The 22,060-nt window shown below is 39.8% G+C and overlaps 1 protein-coding gene across 4 annotated transcripts in view; it reads right to left on the bottom strand.

Moving 5' to 3' along the window:
* Positions 1-22,060, bottom strand: part of Mecom (MDS1 and EVI1 complex locus) — a 560,423-nt gene that overhangs the window by 275,948 nt on the left and 262,415 nt on the right. For all 4 annotated transcript variants that reach the window (XM_036191287.1, XM_036191290.1, XM_036191291.1 and 1 more), the window contains exon 2: positions 9,255-9,598. In XM_036191287.1, coding sequence (XP_036047180.1) covers positions 9,255-9,598 — 344 coding nt within the window. The remainder of the gene's footprint in view (positions 1-9,254; positions 9,599-22,060) is intronic.

Genomic DNA, 22,060 nt, shown 5'->3' with positions numbered 1-22,060 from the left:
TGTTTGGAAACTTACAGGAAAAGTCTGATAATATATTCAACTTGTTTATTACAACTTCATATAATTTTGAATAATACTACTTTTTCCTTTGACAAGTGCAATAAACTGTACTGGTATAGACATGGGTTGATTATCACGAGTGAACTGTGTTGCTTAAAGATACATGCTGGAACAATCAGCTTTTGACGGCTGCATCTCTGGTTATTTACACTCACCATCATGGTAATAACTCACCATTTCTATATTAATAAGGCAGTGAAATTTATTATGATGGTATTGAAAAGTTATTAAGTACTGCATCCCAAGTGACAAAGTACCAGAGCACTGTCACTACCCAAAAGCAGTTGCCCATCCATCACACGCCTTTCCAGATGGTCCTGCATCTTTATCGCTCCCAGGTTGGTGACATCACCTGTTCACCCACTCAAAATTGATGATGAAAGCAAACAGATCTATCTTACTTACATTTACCAAATCAATTTAATTTTTACAGGCCGTGGCTTAGTGACATATTGACTGTTTTCCTTAATGGCATCTACCGTATTTAATGCAAGGATGTCATCTTTGAGTCCTGGCTCGCATAATGTGTCATTTCATAATAAATTTTTCTAACATATTTACTTAATGGAAAGAATTATGGTTGCTTGTCATTTCTCTTATTAAACACAATGATAATTCTTTTTCCTTTTGAGTATCTCTTTTGGAGCTATTTTTATCCCTCTCTGGTGCTTAAAAGTAACAAGGGCTTGAATACACAGCAAATACTGAGCAAATGCTGAATGTAGGCACAGCTGCTGTCAGCCCTGAAACTCATGAGAACTTTGCTTCAGGTATTTGTAACAACCCCAGAAGAACCAGGTCTTCAATAGCTAGTAATTACAATAACATTGTCAGTGACTGCTAAAACTTGAGCCACGAAATGGAACTGTGAATGGCAATAGCTACAAAGCTAATTTTAATAATTGTCCATATATTTGCTCTTTGTGTCTGTGCAGTATTATGATCAGGTCTCTGAATGTAAGACCTTGAGATGTAATACAATTGAAAATAAACATGGGCTCATCAAGGTTAAGATACAGATCAAAAGGCAGCCTAGTGACTCTCTGACTCACAGGTGTGACAGCCTTTCTTGCCACAAGCAAAAGCCCCATGTGCCATTGTCCTTCTAGACAAAGGTTTCTCTAACACACATCATCCTGGCATTGTGTGACATCTCTACCACCTAAGAATGGTAACTAGATTTACTGTAAACTGGAAAAGCATAAGAACATTGACTTTGGGTTTTGCTGTTTGGCATCCATCTATGGTGGCTGTGTGCTGGGGTAAAATCCTTGGCTAGGCTTTCATTGGATCCTGCCCATACTCAGAGAGGGTCAGGGCCTAGAAGGCCAAAGACCACACTTGTAGTCTCCCTGGCCTCCAAATGTTAGATGAGTAAATGTGCACATGAGTTTAGAAAAATATAAAACAAATAATAAGTATTTCTCTAAAGAGAAAAACTGGGGAAGCACCTACAAGGAAGGAAACAGAAGTCTACGCTTAGTGAGCTGGTGAGGGTAGAAGACAGGAGAATGCTCATTGGACTTAGCAGAAAGGAGTCTCTCCCCTTCTCCAGCTATCTTGTCTATCAAGCAATGATATTTTATTTTACCTCCTCTGCCCCAGCATGATGGCTGGAGGGGTCTAGAATGAGCTCTAGCTTTACCTCACCCTCTACTAAACAAGATGGGTGGGAGGGTTAATGACTTCCTAGGGAACCCCCAGGAAGATGAAGAGCTGCTCCCAGGACTAACCTCCCATCTGTGATCCTACAAGCAGGCAAAACTGTCTGTGCCAAAGACCTGATCTAGGATGACTTAGAGCCTTTTGGAAGCCAAATGAGAGATTCCTGTATTTCTTTAAGTGGAAAGTTATTGGTTATTGAGGAAAACAATCCCACAGAGAGCAGAGGCAGGTCATCTGCTCCCACCTGCAGACTAGATTTACCCAGAGACTCTTCCTACTCCACAAAGATGCTTCCTAATCATGTGAGATACTGTCCTAATTCCACAGTCACACAGTCTTGGGTGAGGTTTTTCAGGAAAATGGGGATTCAGGTTGGCAATGCAAGACCAACAGGAATTGCTCATTCCTTGGGGCAGCTGGTGTCTGTGTCAGAGTGGACTTTCTAATGCTTGCATCACATGGGATGATTTATCACCACAATGACTTAAACGACAATAACAACTACAAAAAAAGCAAACTATGCTCACCTGTGGCTGCTGACCAGTTGAGGTTTCCATACCATGCCATGCAACCTGGGAAGCCTGGGGAAAGGGAGTCACCAATGGACAAAAGAAGACATCACTGGTCTGCCAATGGTGTCCACCACCCATGGGTCAGCAACATAAGTTACTAACAACAGCTATATGTATACATACACTTCATGTCAACACAAGCAAAACTATGTGACAGGAACAGAGGTGCCACCCAGAGATGTAACTTAGTCATTCTCTAGAGCCCCAGAACAGAGGTGCCACCCAGAGATGTAACCTCGTCATTCTCCAGAGTCCCAGGACAGAGATGCCACCCAGAGATGTAACCTGGTCATTCTCCAGAGCCCCAGAACAGAGGTGCCACCCAGAGATGTAACCTAGTCATCCTCTAGAGATCCAGGGAAGAAGAATGTCCTTTGCAAGTCTGGCTTCTAGTTGGCCAGTTAGTTCCAGACACTGGGTCACCAGAGAATGTGGGGGACATGCTGAGCCAATTCACATATATGATTTTTAAGAATTATTTTATGTTTTATTCTGTGTGTGTCTGTATGTGAGTATGTGCAGGTGTCCTTAGAGCTCAGAGAGATTGGATTCCCCGATGCTAGAGCTAAAGGCATCTGTGAGATAACCAAGGTGGGGTCTGGGAACTGAACTTGTGTTCTCTGCAAGACCAATAGATCTTAACTACTGAGCATCTGTCCATCCTCCATACCCGTCATTTCAAAAGGCTAAGGGAACAAGGTAGATCCCTAGATCATAAGGAAAAATCTGAGAGAATTCTGAGAGGGGAGACTTTCTGAAAGCCACACCTGCTGGTCTTAGGTATTGAGAGAATAGGAAAACAAATGAATGAAACACATAAGCAGAATATTTCAGTTCTGGAAAGCATTATAAATGGAATCTTCTTTTTGTGTTTTTGAGAAGTACTGAGGACTGAGGATATGCCAGGGCAGTGAGAAGCACTTGTTCTTGCAGAGGACTCAAGCTTGGTTCACAGTGGTCCACACCACCCTTGACTCTAGTTCCAGGGGATCTGATGACTTCTTTGACCTCCTTGAGCATCAGCCACACACATGACCCCCAGGCATACATGCAGGCAAAACACACACACACATAAAATAAAATAAGTAAATCTAAAAAGAAAATTTTAAAGGAAAGTATTTATTGGGGGGGGGAGAACATAAGAGTTATTGGACACACTAATTTTTGTAGTTATTATGAAGCCAATAAATGCATGTAGGCTACACAGGGGCAGCATCATAAATAATATACAGTACTAGTAAACCCCCAGATGACAATTTTGTTGTCTGTTTGTTAGGACAAGTTGTTATTATGTCACCCCGACTGTAGACCAGGCTGAGCTCAAATACATAGAGCTCAAATGCAAGAGCCTCCCAAGTGCATGGCCAACCTTGGGTAAACTCTTAAATGAAACATGGCATGCACATTTGTCTGGGGTGTCCGTAGGCTGTTCAGTGTGAATTCAGAACACTTGTTCCTGTATCAACAGGGATGACTTTTTGCACCTGACTTCCCAGGATTCAATTAAGAGAGTCAGTCGAATAATTATCTGTGTCTTCAGTAGCATTTGATGGATAGAACAGGCCTGATCTGAAATCTGTTAAGAAGTATACTGAGCAAGGTATCTGCATCTCTAAGAGAGAGGAAGATCTTGGGAGTGTGAGTTCTGACCCACAATAGTAGAAGAAACATTCAATTGTTTTATTAACCAGTTTGCATTTTTCCTAGGAATGAATGAGGATATTTCTGAGATACATTAATTCCTCATGAAGTAAAAAGCCGCTATAGTGACCATCTTTGAATAGGTACTTTATAACTTGGGCTGTTATTTGTGGTTAGATTGCATTACTCTTTTCATTAGTAAGTAGTGACATCCATTGAGCATGCTCATTATATATATGATGAATTGCCTACTTCAACAATTGGAAGCAATTTCAAAAGTATTAAAAAAACTTCTTGGAATCTGATTCAATGGAATACAACTTGGTCTTATAACGCTGATGTACAATTTAGGCATCTTAAAAGTTCAAGATTGTTGGTGATGTTAATAGATATTTATGTTTTAGTAAACATGCAGATTCTGTGTGTTAATTTCTGAGATGATACCATTGCATAATCTCAAAGCAAATTTAAGATCACAAGAACTGATTGTTTTAAACGAGATAGGGAAGCACACTTCAGTGCACTATTACATTTCTGGATTACAGTCTGGGACATAATGTAATTTCAAAGCACTGAATCAAAATCGCATGATGAATTTCCAGCTCCAACATATTCTCTTTTCACTATTCCATCTCATCTATTTAACAGGACAAAGGAGAAATTTACTGTCTACACACATCATTATTTTTCTGCATACAATTTCATGTATATCTGAGTGGAGAAATAAAAGCTAAGCACATACCTAAATTTTTAACAGATCAAACAAATTTGGAGCAGTTCTGGACAAAATGAACATGATAGGGAATTTGGCACACAGTAGGCACCTCACTAAAGGATGTGCATTGTAGAGTTTTATTAGTAGCCAGTAATAGTAAAGGTAAAGAAAATGTGTTAAGTGACCATATTTCAAAGAGGCTAACTTTATATAGTTTTTCTAATGAACTACTTCAGACTGGGGGAAAAAAACTGTCTTAATTAGGATTTCTATTGTGGTAAGCTAACCATGACCATGGCAACTCTTAAGAAGGAAAACATTTAATTGAGGGGGCAGCTTATAGTTCAGAGGTTGAGTCCATTATCATCATGGTGGGAAGCTTGGCAGCAGGGAGCATGGTGGCGTACAGGCATACATGGTGCTGGCTGCATCTTGATCAGAAGGCAACAGGAAGTAGACTGACTCACTGGGCATGGCTTTAGCCTATATGAGCCCTCAAAGCCCACCCACACAGTAACACACTTCCTTCAACAAGGCCACACCTCCTAACAGTGCCACTTTCTTTGAGGGCCATTTCCTTTCAAACCACCGCAGCTACATCACACAAATTAATCTTGGACTTAAAAGTAAGTTTAGGAACTTATCCCAGTCCTTGTTTTCATTGCTAATTAGGAAACAGTCAATGCTTCCTCTTCAAGTAAGTCCACAGCCACATATTCTGAGTATCCTAGAGATATTTGAGTTTCTGGGGATAAAGAAGAGGGAGCAAGGAAAATTATTTCTAAAAGTCTGTCTGAGAGATAGTGATTGGCCTCTGCCCAGTAATGACCCAGTGCTGCTCTGTGTCCTAGCCAATGACATTTCTGTGGTCAGCCTCTGTGTCCCTCCACAGCCAAGTGCTAAGTCCCTAACACGGACTAGAGGATTAAACCACATGCAGTAGGTGACATACCTCAGGACATGGCAGGCACAGTCAAACCAAAACATTTTACAAGTTTCTCCTTATTAAATCATCTCCTTTGTGGGGAACTATGTCTATTATCTTTGGGTTATTTTTATTTGACTGTATATTTAGCTTATACGCACATCTTCAAAAAATCCTATTTCTCTGAATATAAAAATTCTCCAAAATACTATATTTGGAAAAATAGATGCAATGTGTAACAAATGACTTAAAGGTTAGAGATACAGCTCACCATCCAAGCATTTGTCTTAATGCATGCACACCCTAGAATAACAGATGGGCCTCACCAGAACCAACCAGAATCTTAGTCATCAGCTTTTAGTCTCTAGAGTCATGATAAAACAAATTTCTGTTGCTTATGCTCCCGACTCTAGGCAGCCTGAGCTAATGCAGTCTGCTTATTGAGACAAAACCAAGAAATGTGCTGAGCATTGGCAATACCACACAACTTTGTGAAACACCATCCAGACTGTACTAGGAAAGCGTAGCTTTGAAAACTCTCAGCAAACCTTGCCCTCTTGGGTAATCTAAGCAAGCCTATGTACCACATATTTCAAACTCCTCAGTACATGGTTTCACTGCTGCCAGTGAAACAAACTTTATGTAACACTAAATTGTGATCAGGAAGGCTGTAGATGATGTCATGCAGGAAGAACACTCAAAGAGTAAATATAAAAGTCTCTAAGGATGAGAAAGGAGACACCCAAATACAAAGAACAGTATATATGAAGAACAGTGTGATGAGAGAGGATGAGAGTTACAAACCAGTCATGGCTGGCACAGAAGTAAGCATGGTCAAGAAACACACTCTTTCCTGCACAACTGAGCAAGTGGAAATGCAGTTTACTGGAGCAAGAAGCATAAGGAGAGGGGCCGAGGAGAGACAGGAGCAGTAGAGGCATCACAGAGCTGCTCTGTTAGAATGAGTCAAGTGGCTGAAAAGGAAAGTATTCATGCAGGATATGACACTTAGTAGCCACTCAATAACTGTTTGCCGAATCAGAATTTCCTCATTCATATTTACTTTTAGGAAGTCCAAGAGATGTGCTTTCTTTTTTCACCTCTTTCCTCAGTTCATCATTTTTAAGAACCGTGAAGCAGCCTCAGGGAGGTTGTGGTAGTTAGAACGCAATCACAGGTTAATCAGATAAGAGGAGAATGAACTACAATTAAAGATGTATATGCCACAAGGACAATTCAAAATGAGCACACAGGAGTGGACAAAATGCTGGGTGAAAGTGCCTGAGCTGGTGGCAAATGGATTTGGTATTAACCAGAGAGCATCAACGACACAGCTACACCACCAAGGATAGCTAGCGTTTGCCAAAGCCATGACGAGCCTTCTCAACAGCCTTGGTCATTACATATCTAGAGTACACAATTCACACTCTTTAAATTGTGGGGAAGGCAAGCAAGATGGCTCAGCAGGTGAAGGGGCTTGCTGCCAAGCTTGCCAACCTGAGTTTGATTCCTGTAAACACCATGTTAGAAGGAGAGAGCTGATTCCCACAAGTCGTCCTCTGATTTCCACATGTGTGTAGTGGCACTCAGGAGTATGTATGTGCATATGTGCATGTATGCATATACATGTAAATGCAAAAAATTTTAAGAGAGCAAATATTAAAATGATAAAGAATACTATATACCTGGCCATCAGCTGGATTCTACAGAGGACTAAACTGAGTGGGCGATCTTCAGCCAGAAAGCCATGCGCTATTTTGCAAAGGCTCTTGAATTCTAGGCAATCAAAACAGCTGTGTAGCTGGATTTTAACATAACAAAGGAAATAATTTTACATTGCTTAAGGTAAATATCTGCTTGTGTGTATGCTGAAGACATTTTCCTCCAAGGAGAAAAATACAATTACTTTTAAATGCAGAAGTTTCCCCAGGTCCATGCCAAATCCATATGCTTTGTGTCTAAAAAGGTCCCACCCTGTACTTTCCAACCCTGTAATTGCAAACTGATTTTATGGTTAAGCTCTGTGTATTCCTAGACTTCTGGAGAACGCTGACCGGGACTCTACTCACATAACTCTACAGATTTTGTAATAAAAATTCAATGAGTTAATTATTATTAGACTGTTTAGAGCCATTATTTTAAGGTGAACAATAATTATGTAAATTTTACACACATTTGCCTTAAAATCTATTCAGATTCACATATCCATTAATGCTATGGTGATCTTTAAAAATCTCTTATTGATACATGTGTCTAAAAGTAATTTACTAAAGTACAGCCACCCGAAGGTTATGGCCAGTGACAAAACCGCAGAAGGCATGCTCACTGTGATCACGTTCAATCCTTAGCTTTTGGTGTTTCAGGATTTGAATTAGGGCTGTTTTCATTGTGGAATTCTGAATAAATTTTACAAGGGGACATATGTAAGGCAGGAGGACAAAAATCTGGAATTATATCCTGCAGGCACTGTAGATTCATTTCTATTTTAAAAGCTAACCAGATATTCTATTAATGATCATAAATATTAAGGGAACATATGAAAATAAATCCTGTTTATCTGATTTCCATCCAGCTGAAATTCTGTGAAGCAAGAGTTCCCTCACATCTCCACAACTGTTGACCTATGAAGAAGTTGCCTACAAGTTTTCCTGCTGCAGCCCAGATTTTCCAGAAATTATGATGTTATGATTTAGTCACATCAGTTTTTAAGCTATAAAAATAAGCCAGACTTGATAGTGTAAGCCTGTGATCCCAGTATCCACTAGGGAGGTCACATCAGGAGGAGTGAGAGTTCTAAGACAACCTGCCCAATAAAAACCTCTATCTCAAGTAATGAATGAAAATAAAAACAAAAATAAATATAAAGCATATGTGTGCACACCCACAGACATACAGTGCATTGGTACAAAATGATAAATTTAGAACTACACATTACCTGACCTTATTGAAATATAATTAAGGCAGATATTGTAATTATTGACATCGATTGTTGGATGCTGCCTGATGGGTTCTATGCAATGTACAGCTGAAACTAGTGACTAATTTTATAATCACTTAGCACTCTTATTTTAATATATGAATTGTTCATTATATCAATTTAAATATAAAGAATCATCACAGATTTCAGTGATGACTACTGTGCACACCTTGAAGAAGCATATAGAATTAAAAAAATGGTCTTCTTTTATTAAAAAGAGGTAAAGTATATAAGAGGATGATAGAGGTAAATGAAAATATAGAACTAAAGTAAAACCAAATTGACCTACAGCTACAAAATGGAGAAAACATGTGCTTTACTCCAATTCTTCCCGACTTCTCTGCCTCCTAAAATATCACATACAGCATACATGTCTATGAGCAAGCTTGTCTGCTGACACTGCATGCTCTTTAAAGATAGCCAGATCCAATTTTCTGAATGATAACTCAAAAACCACAACCTCCGCTTTTCATCTTTTTAAATTGATATACTTCCTCGACCATTCTTCAGTTGAGATCCCTTTTATCATGCTATCCCTTTAAGCAACACATCACTTTATCAAGCAATGAGATTGTAAGAGAGTTGATTCTCAAACATCACCTTGAAGACAAGCTCGCACAAATGGAATATCCTCATGGCCACACACATAATTAATCTCTTCTTTATAGTCCTGAATGCTAACTCAAAAGACATTCTTACCTCCCATCCGTAACTGGAATCTTTCAGGTCTGACCTCTGCTCTCCCATGTAAGGCCCAAACCTTTCACCTATTTCAATCTTCCTTTTGGTCCATATTCCAAGTCCTGCTCCAGGCATAGTTGACTCTCGAAGTTCAAACTCATCAGGAATAGGGATGTCATCAGGGATGTAGATGGGGACTTTGTAAGGAGAGCCCTCCTTTGGAGTGAATGACTCACGGGATGTGGCTGGGGAGCATGGCTCTTGGATGTGGAGAGAGGCGGCATTGCCCATCCCATCTGCATCAGCATCTGGCATTTCTTCCAAAGGAATTTCGGGGTAGTTGTCATAAGCACACTCATTACCTGAAAATAAATAAGAACTTCATGAATTTCTACTAATAAACCAAGACAAATTCCACAGGGGTAGGGACTGTAGTAAGTTGTTCACTGCAAGCTAAACAGAGAAGACCATTGTTAAAATGTGTCCCATTACGAATCTCTATTATTCACAGGGGAGGAGTGGTTGATTATGGCTTCTGTTTATCTGGGATAAAGTAATAAATCAAGTATGTTAATCAGCAACTGTTAATACTTTCATAGGCCAGCCCCACCCATCACTCACATGCAGATCACCCAGTAGCTTATTTATTGGTCTGAATAAAGTAGAGATAAGAAGTATGTAGACAACTACTCCCCAAACCATCCTAAATATACCGTATCATAAAGCTGCATCAATCAATCCGTGGAACCTTAAATTAATGCGACAGGATATCAAGGACTTCAAAGGCTGCCATGTGTAACAAGGCTTAAATCTGTGTAGCCAGTTTATTGATAGTAATATTAGTTTGTGCTTGTTCTTCCCATTAGTTTTTTGTTTTTTTTTTCCTTCCTGTTTCAACCAAATCACCAAGTCCTTGGTATTCCCTTGCTTCAGTAGCTTATTCTATAGAAACTGAAAGTACTGAAAGCTAAAATCATTTTGAAAATTATGTAGATTTGGGGGCTGGCCAGCTTGCTCAATGGCTCAGAGCACTTGCTGCTCTTACAGAGGACTGGGGTTTGGTTCCCAGCACCTATGCAGTAATCCATTGTAACCATGTAATTACAGTTCCAGGAACTCTGACGCCCTCTTCTGGCCTCCATAGGCATCAGGCAAGCACATGGTGCACATATATGCATGCAGGCAAACATTCACATACATAAAACAAAAATAACAAATCTTCAGAGTAAAGACATAGGAGAGTATTCTGGGTATACCCAAAAAGAGAAAAAAAATATCTCCGGGCTAGCAAGTGAGAGGGATTCAACTTCCTCTGCATAGAGAAGAATCCCAGAGAGGCTGCAAGAATTTGGAAGTGGTCACAGAGTCGCTAGAGACATAATAGCACAACCCTGCACCAAAGTCCTTGAGTGTGCCGTGAGACTCTGAGGTCAGCATGGAATATATGTGAGGACTTTGGGGGCTAGGTAGGGGGATGGAAAGAATAATGGCTAAGTAGAATTTCATATCAGCTGAAGGGAATTGCCACAGTCCTTAAGCAAATAGGCATGTGTTTCTTTCTACTAGGGTTATGAACTGAAGGTCATCTCTCATTGGTTTGATTCATAAGAGCTTCAAGGATGAAAGAATGAAAAAAAGGGCTAAAATGATGAAGTTGATTCTGGCCAGAACCACCAGAAGGTAAATTGGGTGGCTTGTGATTCTTGTCATAGCATTTCCAGCACAGCCTGAGTAATCATGAGTTGATTGTGATAGGGAAGAACCCTAGTCTTGGATTAGTAACCTTTACTCTCCTACCAACCCTGCAGTTGTATGTATTATTAAATCCTTCTAAGGTGGGTTATTAAGCTACAAGATAGAAGACACATTCTATCCCCAATTTCTTCCCTGATTCATTACAGAAATGTACACTACTCATGAACTGTCCATCGAGAACTGCCTTTTACAGTTTCAGAAAACACAAAGTGATAGTCCATACAAAGCTATCTTTTAATAAAAGGTTAGACTTCGATTCAAACATCGAGAGAATGCCATTTATGCCAACCATGTGACAGAAGTATGGGGTGCAAGCTTGTGTTTGTTCCATAGCTCTCAGCATGCAAGTTCAGTGTCATTCAAATTCAGCAGGTCTGAAAATGTGAACGTTGTCACCTGCTCTCCAGTCAAGCACCATGTCCACTCCCTCATTTCAATTAGGAATGTTCTCTTTCCCCTAATTATCCACATCAGATAAAAAGTAACACAGAGCTTGCTCTCCTTTTCTTATAATCTATTTTTCCTCAAAATTCATTAATTTCATCTGATTCTTTCAATTCACTTTTCACACCTGAATTTTCTAACAGTGCTTGAGCTCCATTGGTCTCTAGACTAACCTGTCTCTTGACTGTAGCCTTCAATACTGAATCCATATTCCCAGCATACCTTCTTTCCTGCTCAGCAGACTCCAATTGCTCCCAGAATCTCAAGCTAAGGTAGAAACTCTTTGCTTGAAAAAATACCTATTTTTTGATGTCATCCCCTCTAATTTTCAATACTCAACAGGAATGCTTGGACTGCAAACTGATCTTTGCCTTCTAAACTTGGCAAGCAGTTCTTCCATCATGGTTATCCACTTCTACCTTCTGGTCTAACCAACTACCAATCTTGCTTCCAGGTCAAATTCCAGGTAAGTTCCAAAGTACCCCATGAACATCTCAGTCAACACAAGCATCTCCTTCCTCATTAAGCTTACCAGCACTTTATCTCTCAGTTCTGCAACCAAATAACATGCATTGCACTTAGGAGTTAATATGTCAGCTGTTTTATCTTCAACAAGGAAATAGACCGTAGGAAAGGTAGGTGTTAGAATTCTCACTTCACGGGAATTCTCTAAGTCATCTGCACATAGCTGTTTAATGAATCCTCGTTAAATAGGCTATTAACTTTGCATATAATTTTACTGACCTATTATACCTATTATACCAAACCAATATTTTCCTACTAAAATTGGAAAGTATTTTGATCCTAACAACCTTGAAGAAATAAAGTGGGACACAGTAGATTGCTTGACTTTTCATTTATATCTAGCATCAAAACTATTTTAATGACACCCAAGGAGGTATCATCAGGATATGAATGTGCTTGAAAATTCCATCTAATTTTATGCTTCATCAAAATATTCATTAACAGTTTAGGTGCAGAAAAAAACATACAGAAACCATTTTCACACCAGACATGGTAACACAGCCCTTTGTGCCAGTTCCTTGGAGGACTGGAGGCAAGAGGAATCTGTAAGGTCAGTAATTTGAAACAAACTTAGGCTATAGTTACCATGTCTCAGAAAATGAATGAATGAATGAAATTAAAATCAATGCCATCTCTCCAGAAGTGTAGCATTCAACTGCTCTAAATGGAAAGCTATGATTGAAATCCTCAAAGGAAGTCATTGCTCATTGTGAGGATTCTATTTCCTTTTAGGAATTCTACAAAATGAAGGACATTATGGAATTTATAAACTTCCCCATCTAAGAAGTAGAAAATAAAAAGGCGCCTAAATAAAAGAACAATGTTCTTCCAGTAATTCTCTATAAAAGTCCAGGAAAATTTCCTCTATTTCCTCCCTGAGTTAATCAGTCCTACTGTCAAGTCCAGCAAAGGGGTCTCAGATCCTAGAGAAAGATTGAGACAATCATATCTGTGCTTTGCCACTCTCATTGCGAGTCCCATTGTCTTCCTGTTACCCACAAACTCTGTGGGTGCAGAGCCTAAGCAAGGGTGCCAAGTCCCACCTCCAGCGAGATGTGCATGTGCCCTGCTGGCTCCACAAGAGAATTAGAACTTAAGCCCAAATATAATCCTGCTAGTGATGACAAAATAACATTTTGATTAAGCCTAAAGAACAACTTACAGGGTTGGGAATTTAGCTCAATGGTAGAGCGCTTGCCTAGCAAGTGCAAGGCCCTGGGTTCGGTCCTCAGCTAAAACAAAAACAAAAACAAACAAAAAAAAAAAAAAAAACAAAAAAACCCCACAACAATCAAGCGTGTGGAAAAGATTCAGTTCTAGTCACCCACATGCAGGCTTTATCGTAGATAAAAGCCTAGGCAGTTTGTCTTCTCACTACTATCATTTGAATTAAATATAAAAAGGACAGGGATGACAAAAACAGAAATATAAAACTGCTGACTTTTATCTATCAAAACATACAATCATATTTTAATATAATCCAGCATTTATAAAATTTTCAGCATGAATGCAGTTTATCACACCATATTGAATATTTGCAAAAGTGAAAATAAACTAACATCTTTATGGATGTTACTCAATAACTTCAAAAAGCAGCTAAAACATTCCATCTAAATGAAAAACAACCTCTACTATTCTATCTCCATTAAATCTCTGTTATTGGGGGGAAATTGGTAGATCTATTGCCTGGGCTATAACTGTAGTCAATTAAAGATTTCCTGGATATTGCTCTGACAGATTGGGCACATTTACAATAGGTAAGTATCAGGTAGGGAGTGTGACATACATCAGTGGGCCCATAAAGATAAATAACCCTTGTAACTTCTTGGAGCTGAGCTGCCTCCAACTGTAATTTGCTTCATGCATCCTTTGTAATATCATTAACCCAGTGAGGACAGGGAGAAAGCTTGTTGTTGGATTAGAGGCAAATGATCTGGGAAATACTACTGGAAATCAACCTCTTCAGTTCAAATGTTAAGTAATCTCATTTCTGTGGAGCAAAGCAACAACCCATGCTTCAGTTAGATTCTACGTATTCTGAGGCTGTTTGAATAACTATCCAGGTTTCCAGCTGGGAAGAGTTTTATTTAGAAAAAATTTAAGAGGGAAGTTGAAAGGGAAATACCAATAATGATAGCTCCATTGCTGTATCCATACTTTCCAGTTTTGAAACTCACCACAATCCAGTGGGAAAAAATGATGAGAAAATAACTCTCCAGTATTCAAATGTAAAATCTGATAGTAAAATGCACTAAATAAGGTGTCTACAGTTAGCAACTGGTCATTCCCAGCCTCATTTTTCATTCATAGGCCACTTACTTTTTAGTTTCTTTAAAGATACATCTAGAATTTTGTCTCACCAAAAGTATTGGCTCTTAAGTTCATTGTTCAGTTTTTTCATTTGATAGTTTATTGTGAACAGTTTCTCTTTTTCCAATAAACTTACATGTAATTGCTGTAAGAATCCACAGTAAGTGAACTGTTTCTATAGTATTCATGTTGCTATGGGTTTTTTTTTTTTTTTGGTAGCAAAGTGTCAGCAAAATAAATGCCCTTTATATAAATATATTTATTCGCTCATTTCAGTTTCCTTAGATGGGATCCCTATTTAAAACTAAATAAAACTTAGTGAGTATTGGCAGTTTCTTTTACAAATGCATTTATCAATTTATTCTCCTGCCAACAATACTCACAGGTACTACTATGTTCTGTTTTTTCATTTTGACCAGTTACTTCTTTAATTTATACTTTAGTGATTACTAAGACTTAAATATTTGATCAGTCACTCATTACAAATTAGCATTGTTTTCTCTATTTTCTAAATGAACTTCAAATCTGTCTTATTAATGATAGACAAAATAGCCATTTGATGTGATTTTATTCATTTTTCCTTCTAATTTGCCATTTGATATGGTAAAATAACTTTTTAACTCTAGTGGAACTAAGTTGACATTGTCTTTGTGGTTTTTTATTTTCTTAGAAAGTCTTCACCTATGCTGACATGGGTGGGGCATTCCCTCATATTTTCTTTGCGTTTCATAGTGGCTTTTCTCCCAGCCTTGGATTACTAGTGATTTACTACAGAGTGAAAAGCAGAGGAAAAAATGATTTCATTTATTGGAGCTCCTGTGAACAGAGGGCTAGGAAAACAAAACCAAAAAAAAAAAAAAAAAAATGCCATTTCACTCATAATTCTTTGGCCCTTATTTGCAAGGCTGCCCTAAAATGTTTTCTCTTTTGTGGGATTTATATAACTCATCATTTGTTTCCTTTGGCCTCTCTGCTGAGTCTAACTGAAAATCTCTGGGCAGATGCCATTCAAACTCCCGAGTTTCAGCCCATTTGGGGCGTTTGTTGTCCTTACTGATGGTAGCGGAAATGTTTCTCCTTTCTGCTTACCACATCAGGTCATTGATAGAAAATGTTCAGCAACTAATGCAATATTAATGCTAATATTTAGAGCACATAGCTCTAGTTTAGCTAAAAAGTGGAGGAATCAAACAAAAAATCATGTTGACTTGGCTGTACAAATTTGCCCATAATATACATATCCATGTGCATTTGCTAGTGTATGAGTGATATGTCTGCGTGTGTGTGTCTGTGTGTGTGTAAGTCAGTGTGTGTGTATGTGTGTGTTTTTTGTGTGTGTATATATCTGTGTATGTCTGTGTGTGTGCGTATGTGTGTGTGTGTGTGTGTGTGTGCGCGCGCGAGCGTGTGTGTGCGTGTGTGTGTGTGTGTGTGTGTGTGTGTGTGTGTGTGTGGTGTTTCCCAGCTCCCTAATCTTAAAAATAGACTGAGACAGAAACAAGGTTTGAGATCTCAGGCAGACTGGCTGAGATCATAGCTGCATGGAGCAGCCGCCAAGCGACGCCCAACTAGGGAATTGAACAGATTAGGTAACTCAGAAATTTAGACATTTCCCCCCATTATGTTCCTCATTGCAGTTTGTAATAAAAACATGAGCAAACTTCAAAGGAAGTTCTGTAGTAAAGGTTAATTGCTACTAAAGAAGGGGGTGGGCCCAAGCGCCGGTACTTTGTGCCCAACTCACAGGCAGACAGGAAGGATTACACGTGGCTGAGTGCAGAGGATGTGCGCCCAGCTTCAGCAGAGGAGGCTTGGCCAAACCTCAGAACCCCACCAGGGACCTCCAGAGAGGACGTGAGCATATGGACACCAGTCTATGAGTCCGTGCATGCTGACCAGTGGCCAGGGGAGAGAGAAGACTTCAGTTTCCTTTCCAAGTTAAAACAGGACGTTTTCTTCTTCCCTCCTCAGGACAATTCCAGAATGGTGACTGGGGCACATTTATGAGAAAGCTGGACCTCAAGGGCCAGCTCTTCTCCACCAGCAACAGAGCCATTGAAAACATGCTGGGTTTGGGGGGAAGGGAGGAGCCGAAGTAATAACACATGCATGAATGGAGCAAAGAAGGAGGCAATGAGCTGGCCATTGAAACACTCTGTGAAAATGTCCCCAAGAAATGAAATATAACATCCCAATGAAATGAGGAAAGGAAACTATAAAAGTGAGGAAAATAGATTTCCAAAAAGCTGACAAATGAGCTGCAAAGGATTCTACTGGAATCCAGCCGCACAGGCTCCAAAACAGAGGTGTCTCCTAGAGGTCACTGTCCTAGAAAGGTCACTGGTGGACAGTCTTCAAAGCACCATGCTCCCAGAAAAGGGTGAAAAGAAAACACTCTTCAGTGGTATGTTTAGACTCTGGTCCCTATTTGTACCATCTGAGTTTCTATGGTGTATTTGTGACATAGCCTGCCAATAGGGCTTGGCGTGTGGAATTTTCTTAATGGTCTTCCAAGATCCTTTGCACTCTCAGTATTTCTGTTAGCCTCCTTGTTGTGACCCATTTCACCTCTTCCCTGTAGGCCTTGCTACCCTACACTGTTCCCTAAAAGTACTTCGTCAGTCTGCTGTCAGAAAGATCCAGGAAGAAAGAGGATTGGGAAAGGCAGCGAGGAGATGGCCAAGAACACCAGAGGGACTGAAAAGAAAGCACTCACAGAGAGAGAAAATACATATTTTTCTCATATTACGGCATAGCTCTTGCCTTTCCTGTAGCTTGTAAATCTGGTTAAGAGTTTTCTCACCATCCTAAGAATTCCACAGACACTTCACTGAGCAATATAGTTTGAGAATTAAATGGGTACTCCTATTATTAGATGGGCGTAGCTGCTTCCAGAAGCTTCTCTTCAGAAATGGGGCTGAGCATTCTTCAAATGGTTATGGAAAGAAATTGCTAGAAAATTCATAGTTGAGGTATAAGTAAAGCCTTTGGGCATCTATTTACAGACTCCAAGATAACTAAAATAGAGACACTAATGTTCTGTGGGTAATGCCCTGAGAGAGAGCATGACCAGGTTAATGTTTGGCATATTCTGTTGTTAGGATGCCTAGTCACCAGTTCAGACTGGAAGACCAGGTAGGACCAGACTCAGTACATGCCAGTGTTTCTTTCACAGTACAGTCGTTGGCCTGAACTCTCTTTTAGCAATACAATTTTTAAAGATATTTTTGGCAACTTCTGACCTGATAGCTTTTTTTCATAAGCCTTTTATATCCCCAAAGTGACTTTCCTTCAAATTCATTTAAAATAAAGTAGAAATGTCCCTTATTTACATCATAACTTACTGGCAGATTACTTCTTAGGCATCTGCACTGAGCAGAGTACAGCCTTTCAGTATGCAAGCACTATCTACAGCAATTATTTGCCAGCATATCTAAAAGAAGGCAGGCATTTCCTGCTGCACACAAATGGGACACTCTTATCTAAATCACTGTTTAAACAGGTATTTAAGAAAACACTATCAGAGGAGGAATGTACTGATGACGGAACACATTGGTTTAGGGCTGGACATGATGGTTTAGGACTAGCCATTGTCAAGAAAGGAAGTATATCAGCATGAGGAAGGTATAGAGAATATTTCACAACTCCCCAGGGGCCAAGATGGAGGACCATAAAGCTTGAGAAAGCAGAAATGAAAGAGGCAGTTGCCTAGAGGTCTCCAACTGGCAACACCTCTGAACTCTGGAGCCATCTGAAAGGAACAGCTGGGGAGCCACAGCACACTGTAGACCCCATTTCTAGTCCCATTCAAAAAGCATGTTGGGCAAGTTCATGTCCAGGTCCATTCTATTCAAGCAATTAATGAAAACCGGAAAATGCTCAAAGCTTGGCATGCCAAAAACTTAGAAAATGTATTTTCTAGAAAGACGCTTTGGAAATTCATTGGATCTCCCACAACCTGTAACCTAGGAGAAAGTGTACTCTGGCTCCCCAGCCCAGCTCTAACCAGTGAAACTGGAATTGATTCCCAGTGGAAGCTTATAAAGCCGAGATGTTGTTCTCGCATTAAGTACACTGCCCTCTGGTGAGGGCTGTGGTTTGTCTGTGGGCAGAACGTGTGGTTTACTATGGCTAATTTGTTTATGTTGTTGATGGTGGTTTCAGAGGAAAGCATGCTAAGGAGAGATCTGATTTGCTTCTTTACAAACATGTTGAAAGGTGGCTGAGGCATGCGGGAGCATTAATGTGCCTGCGCTGATGGGCAGCATCGGTCTCTTTGACCCCGGCTCCAGCCTGTTTGTTAGGGCTACCTAAGAGTGACTTGGTGGCTTTTGGCAAAAGAGTCTTGTCTCAGATGGAGAGATCAAACCTCAGGAGCTAAGGATGAAGGAAAAGGTCCAGTTGTACATTCCCAAGCAAGGACATTGAATTCCTGTATTTCCTGGGAGAGAAGAGTTAAAACTACCTCCAGAAAATGAAGATCGGGAAGTAGAGGAATTTGAGAGCCTTTGCTGGATACATGTGGTGAGCCAAGCTGCTTTGCCTGAGATGGGAGTAAGAGAGAGAGAGAGAGAGAGAGAGAGAGAGAGAGAGAGAGAGAGAGAGAGATCAGGTCCATTCCAAAGACTCAGTGAAGACCTTCCCTACCGCTACAAAACAGAACTTTCTTCTAGCCAGGAGTTCTACACAAAGAAAATAATTGTGCATGTCGGGCAGAAGAGGGAGTTGTGGCTTGCTGATAAAGAGGAATGTGAGCAGGCAATTAAACACTGGCATAACCACACTATTGGCTTGATGAGAAGCAGAGCACCCAAAGAATGAAATCTTGTTAGACTCTCAAACAGGGTACATTTTTTTAATGAGACATGGTCCTTATTGTCACAGGTTTGTTAATAAAAAGACAACAGTGATTTGTGTCATACAGGAACATGATGGGGAAATTCCCTCCATTCAGTTCATTTCAGCTGAGAGTCTGCCTTACTGCAAATATAACAGCCTTGGTGTAAATAAGTCTAGATGCTGCCAGAGTGCCGTCTGCTGCCCCCTTCTGCACTCTAAAGGGGGCCAGACTGAGTTTCCCAACACCACATCACATGAAACGTGAAATCATTCAAAACCAGGGAGATGGAATGTCACTGAAAACATAAAGGAAAACGTTTTTGTTTAATTTGAGAAAACATTATACACTTTGTAAAAATTGTTTTCAGAAAAATGTGAACAGATGTGTTTGTATGTGTGTATATGTATATATACACCAGCTGCACTTATGATTGGGAAAGGGTAATTTCAACATTGTTAAGTGGTAACACAAGCTAGGTATTTAAGGGAATGATATAATATGACAACTTCATAGACTACCAAACTGTGCCTGGAGTCTGGGAATTGTCATTATCAACATGTGTAAGAACTAGTAGCATTAGGTGGTCTGTATAGTATCCTTCCTGCCTGGTTGAGTCACACAGTCTAAGACAGCTGACGGGCACCAGGCAGTGTGTTCTAATGACAGCTGACTTCTTAAGAAAGGCATCCAGGGCCTCTTCTGAATAAATTACTATAGTTTATAGCAAGAGAAGATTATAAATGCTTGCAAAACTAAATTTATTTACAAACTGGGTCTAATTTATTTGTTGCTGGCACAATAGGCTTTTGTTGAAATATTTATGCTATCTGTACTTCTACCTCACTAAACTCTACCACAATCATAAACACTGTTGAAAAATTATTTGGAGTTAGCAGGATTTAAACTGCCCATTATATCACAAGCTAGTGCCGGTAAACTTTTGCACTGGTTGATAAAGTTTCCTCCATGGAATAAATATACATTTGACTTTCAAAGTCTTTGGTGGGCTCATACCATGAAAAGTGAAGGTTTAAACAGATGTTCCAGGCATTACCAGTACGATTTGAACATTTCCACTGCAAAGGGGTCCAGGTTTAAATCCCTTTCTAGCATTCAAAGGGGACTCAGATGAACAACTGTTCACGGTGGTAGCCCTTGCCAAAGATGCTATCATTCAGGCTTCCTCAAGCATCCACTTGAAAATATTTTTCAGTATCATGTTGTGACTAAAGCTCACAAGGTTGATAGGATGATATGGAACTGAAGACAATAAAGCTTCTCCCAGCATGGAGCTTAGCACTGAGTAGCAAAGACAGGGATGGGAGAAGGTATTTGACCAGGCAACAGAAGAGGATTAAGTTGAGGTTCAGAACAGAGAAGAATGGAACAAGAAATGCTCGTAAGTTCCCGTGCAGTTGGGCATCTCCAGCCTTAGACTGATGGAAACCATATGCCATTGGCCCTTTGTATCTACAAACTCCACCCATGCAGAGATTCAACCAACAACAGATGGAAGATATTCACACATATGGAAATATGTCTACTGAATTCACTTTCTCTTCCTGTCATTGTTCCTAAGCAGTTCAGTATAGCAACAAGTATTTAAATAGCTGTGACACAGCAGTAGTCATTGGACTTGACCCAGCGATGACAAAGTTTGCAGGAGGGTTTGTGTAGGTTAGAGGCAAGTACTGTTATTTTGTTAAAGAGGAAAATATCTAGGGACTTCATCTCCAAAAGTCTTCTCCCATCCCCTACAAGTTCCAAGGAGCAACACTATGCACTAGTTTAATCCTTTGGTTTGTTCAAGAATATACTTCTTAAGTTTAATTATTGGTAGAAATATAATTTTTATTCATGTGTATTTTAGAATATCACCAAGTTCTTGTGAAGATGAACATAGGAATTATTTGCTCTTGCTGAGCCTACAGATGACTCAGAAAATGGCAGTTCTAGCAGGTTCTCAAGTGGCTCACTCACTTTTCTGTTACAGGATGAGCCAAGAGAAAACTGCTCAGAGGAGGAGGGGTCTCTGTGACATATGTGTATTTCACATGTAGACTTCACTGATGAGGACTGTAAGTGCTACCCAATTGCATGGCACTGTCTTCCAGCCTCCGTGTACCTAGCAACTGCCCACACTATGACATTATCTTCCAGCTACAATTAGATGCTGCTCCAAATAGACCAGGTATGGGTTTATTTGACCTCAGAAGATTTGACGCACCAAGAAAGGAGGCTGGGCAGATTAGCCTGGAAGCTGTGTCCATCCAGTACAACAGTTAGCAGAAAATTGGCAGTCCTGGTGCTTACTGACTCCCCATACTACCACCAGTTGATGGGGTTCCACCAAAGTATTATCCACAGCTGCCTACAAGTCAAACTTAACTATAACTAACTAGAAAAGCACACCTGAGTGCTTTGGTCATTTCCTATGGGATGAAAAGATCATTTTAAAGGACTTCTTGTGATAAATATTCTTTAATAAGCTTTTTGTTTCAATAGGGTACAGCTATGAAAATTAGATTAAATAAAATCTACTTAATGAAGATACCAGATCCAAACATCCATTTTGGGGCCAAGCAAAATGATATGCATACATTGTTGCAGCATCAGAGAGAGAAAGGTAGGAGGATCCTCTGAAGCCAACAGTTGAGGTGGGCAACATGAATGAGACAATGAACAGATATCTACTTTTCAACCTTATAGAATCCAACTCTTAGGGAGACCAACAACATTGAGTTCTGTCCCCAAAGCATCTGATACTGCTCACTGATATACACTGGTGACAAGTCTATGTAAATCTGAGTGAATCAAGACTATTCAAGAGAAAAATTCTGTAATGTAGCTCTGTGAAGAGTGATACCTGAAGTATTCAGAATTACACAGTGATTATCTTTGTCCCCCCTTTTTGCTGTTATATTAGATCTCCACAAAATTTTTTAAATAC

Source organism: Onychomys torridus, chromosome 6 (genome assembly GCF_903995425.1).
Source record: "Onychomys torridus chromosome 6, mOncTor1.1, whole genome shotgun sequence".
Taxonomy (NCBI): domain Eukaryota; kingdom Metazoa; phylum Chordata; class Mammalia; order Rodentia; family Cricetidae; genus Onychomys; species Onychomys torridus.
Note: the sequence above shows the minus strand (reverse complement) of the source record. Positions and strands in the feature narration are given on the sequence as shown.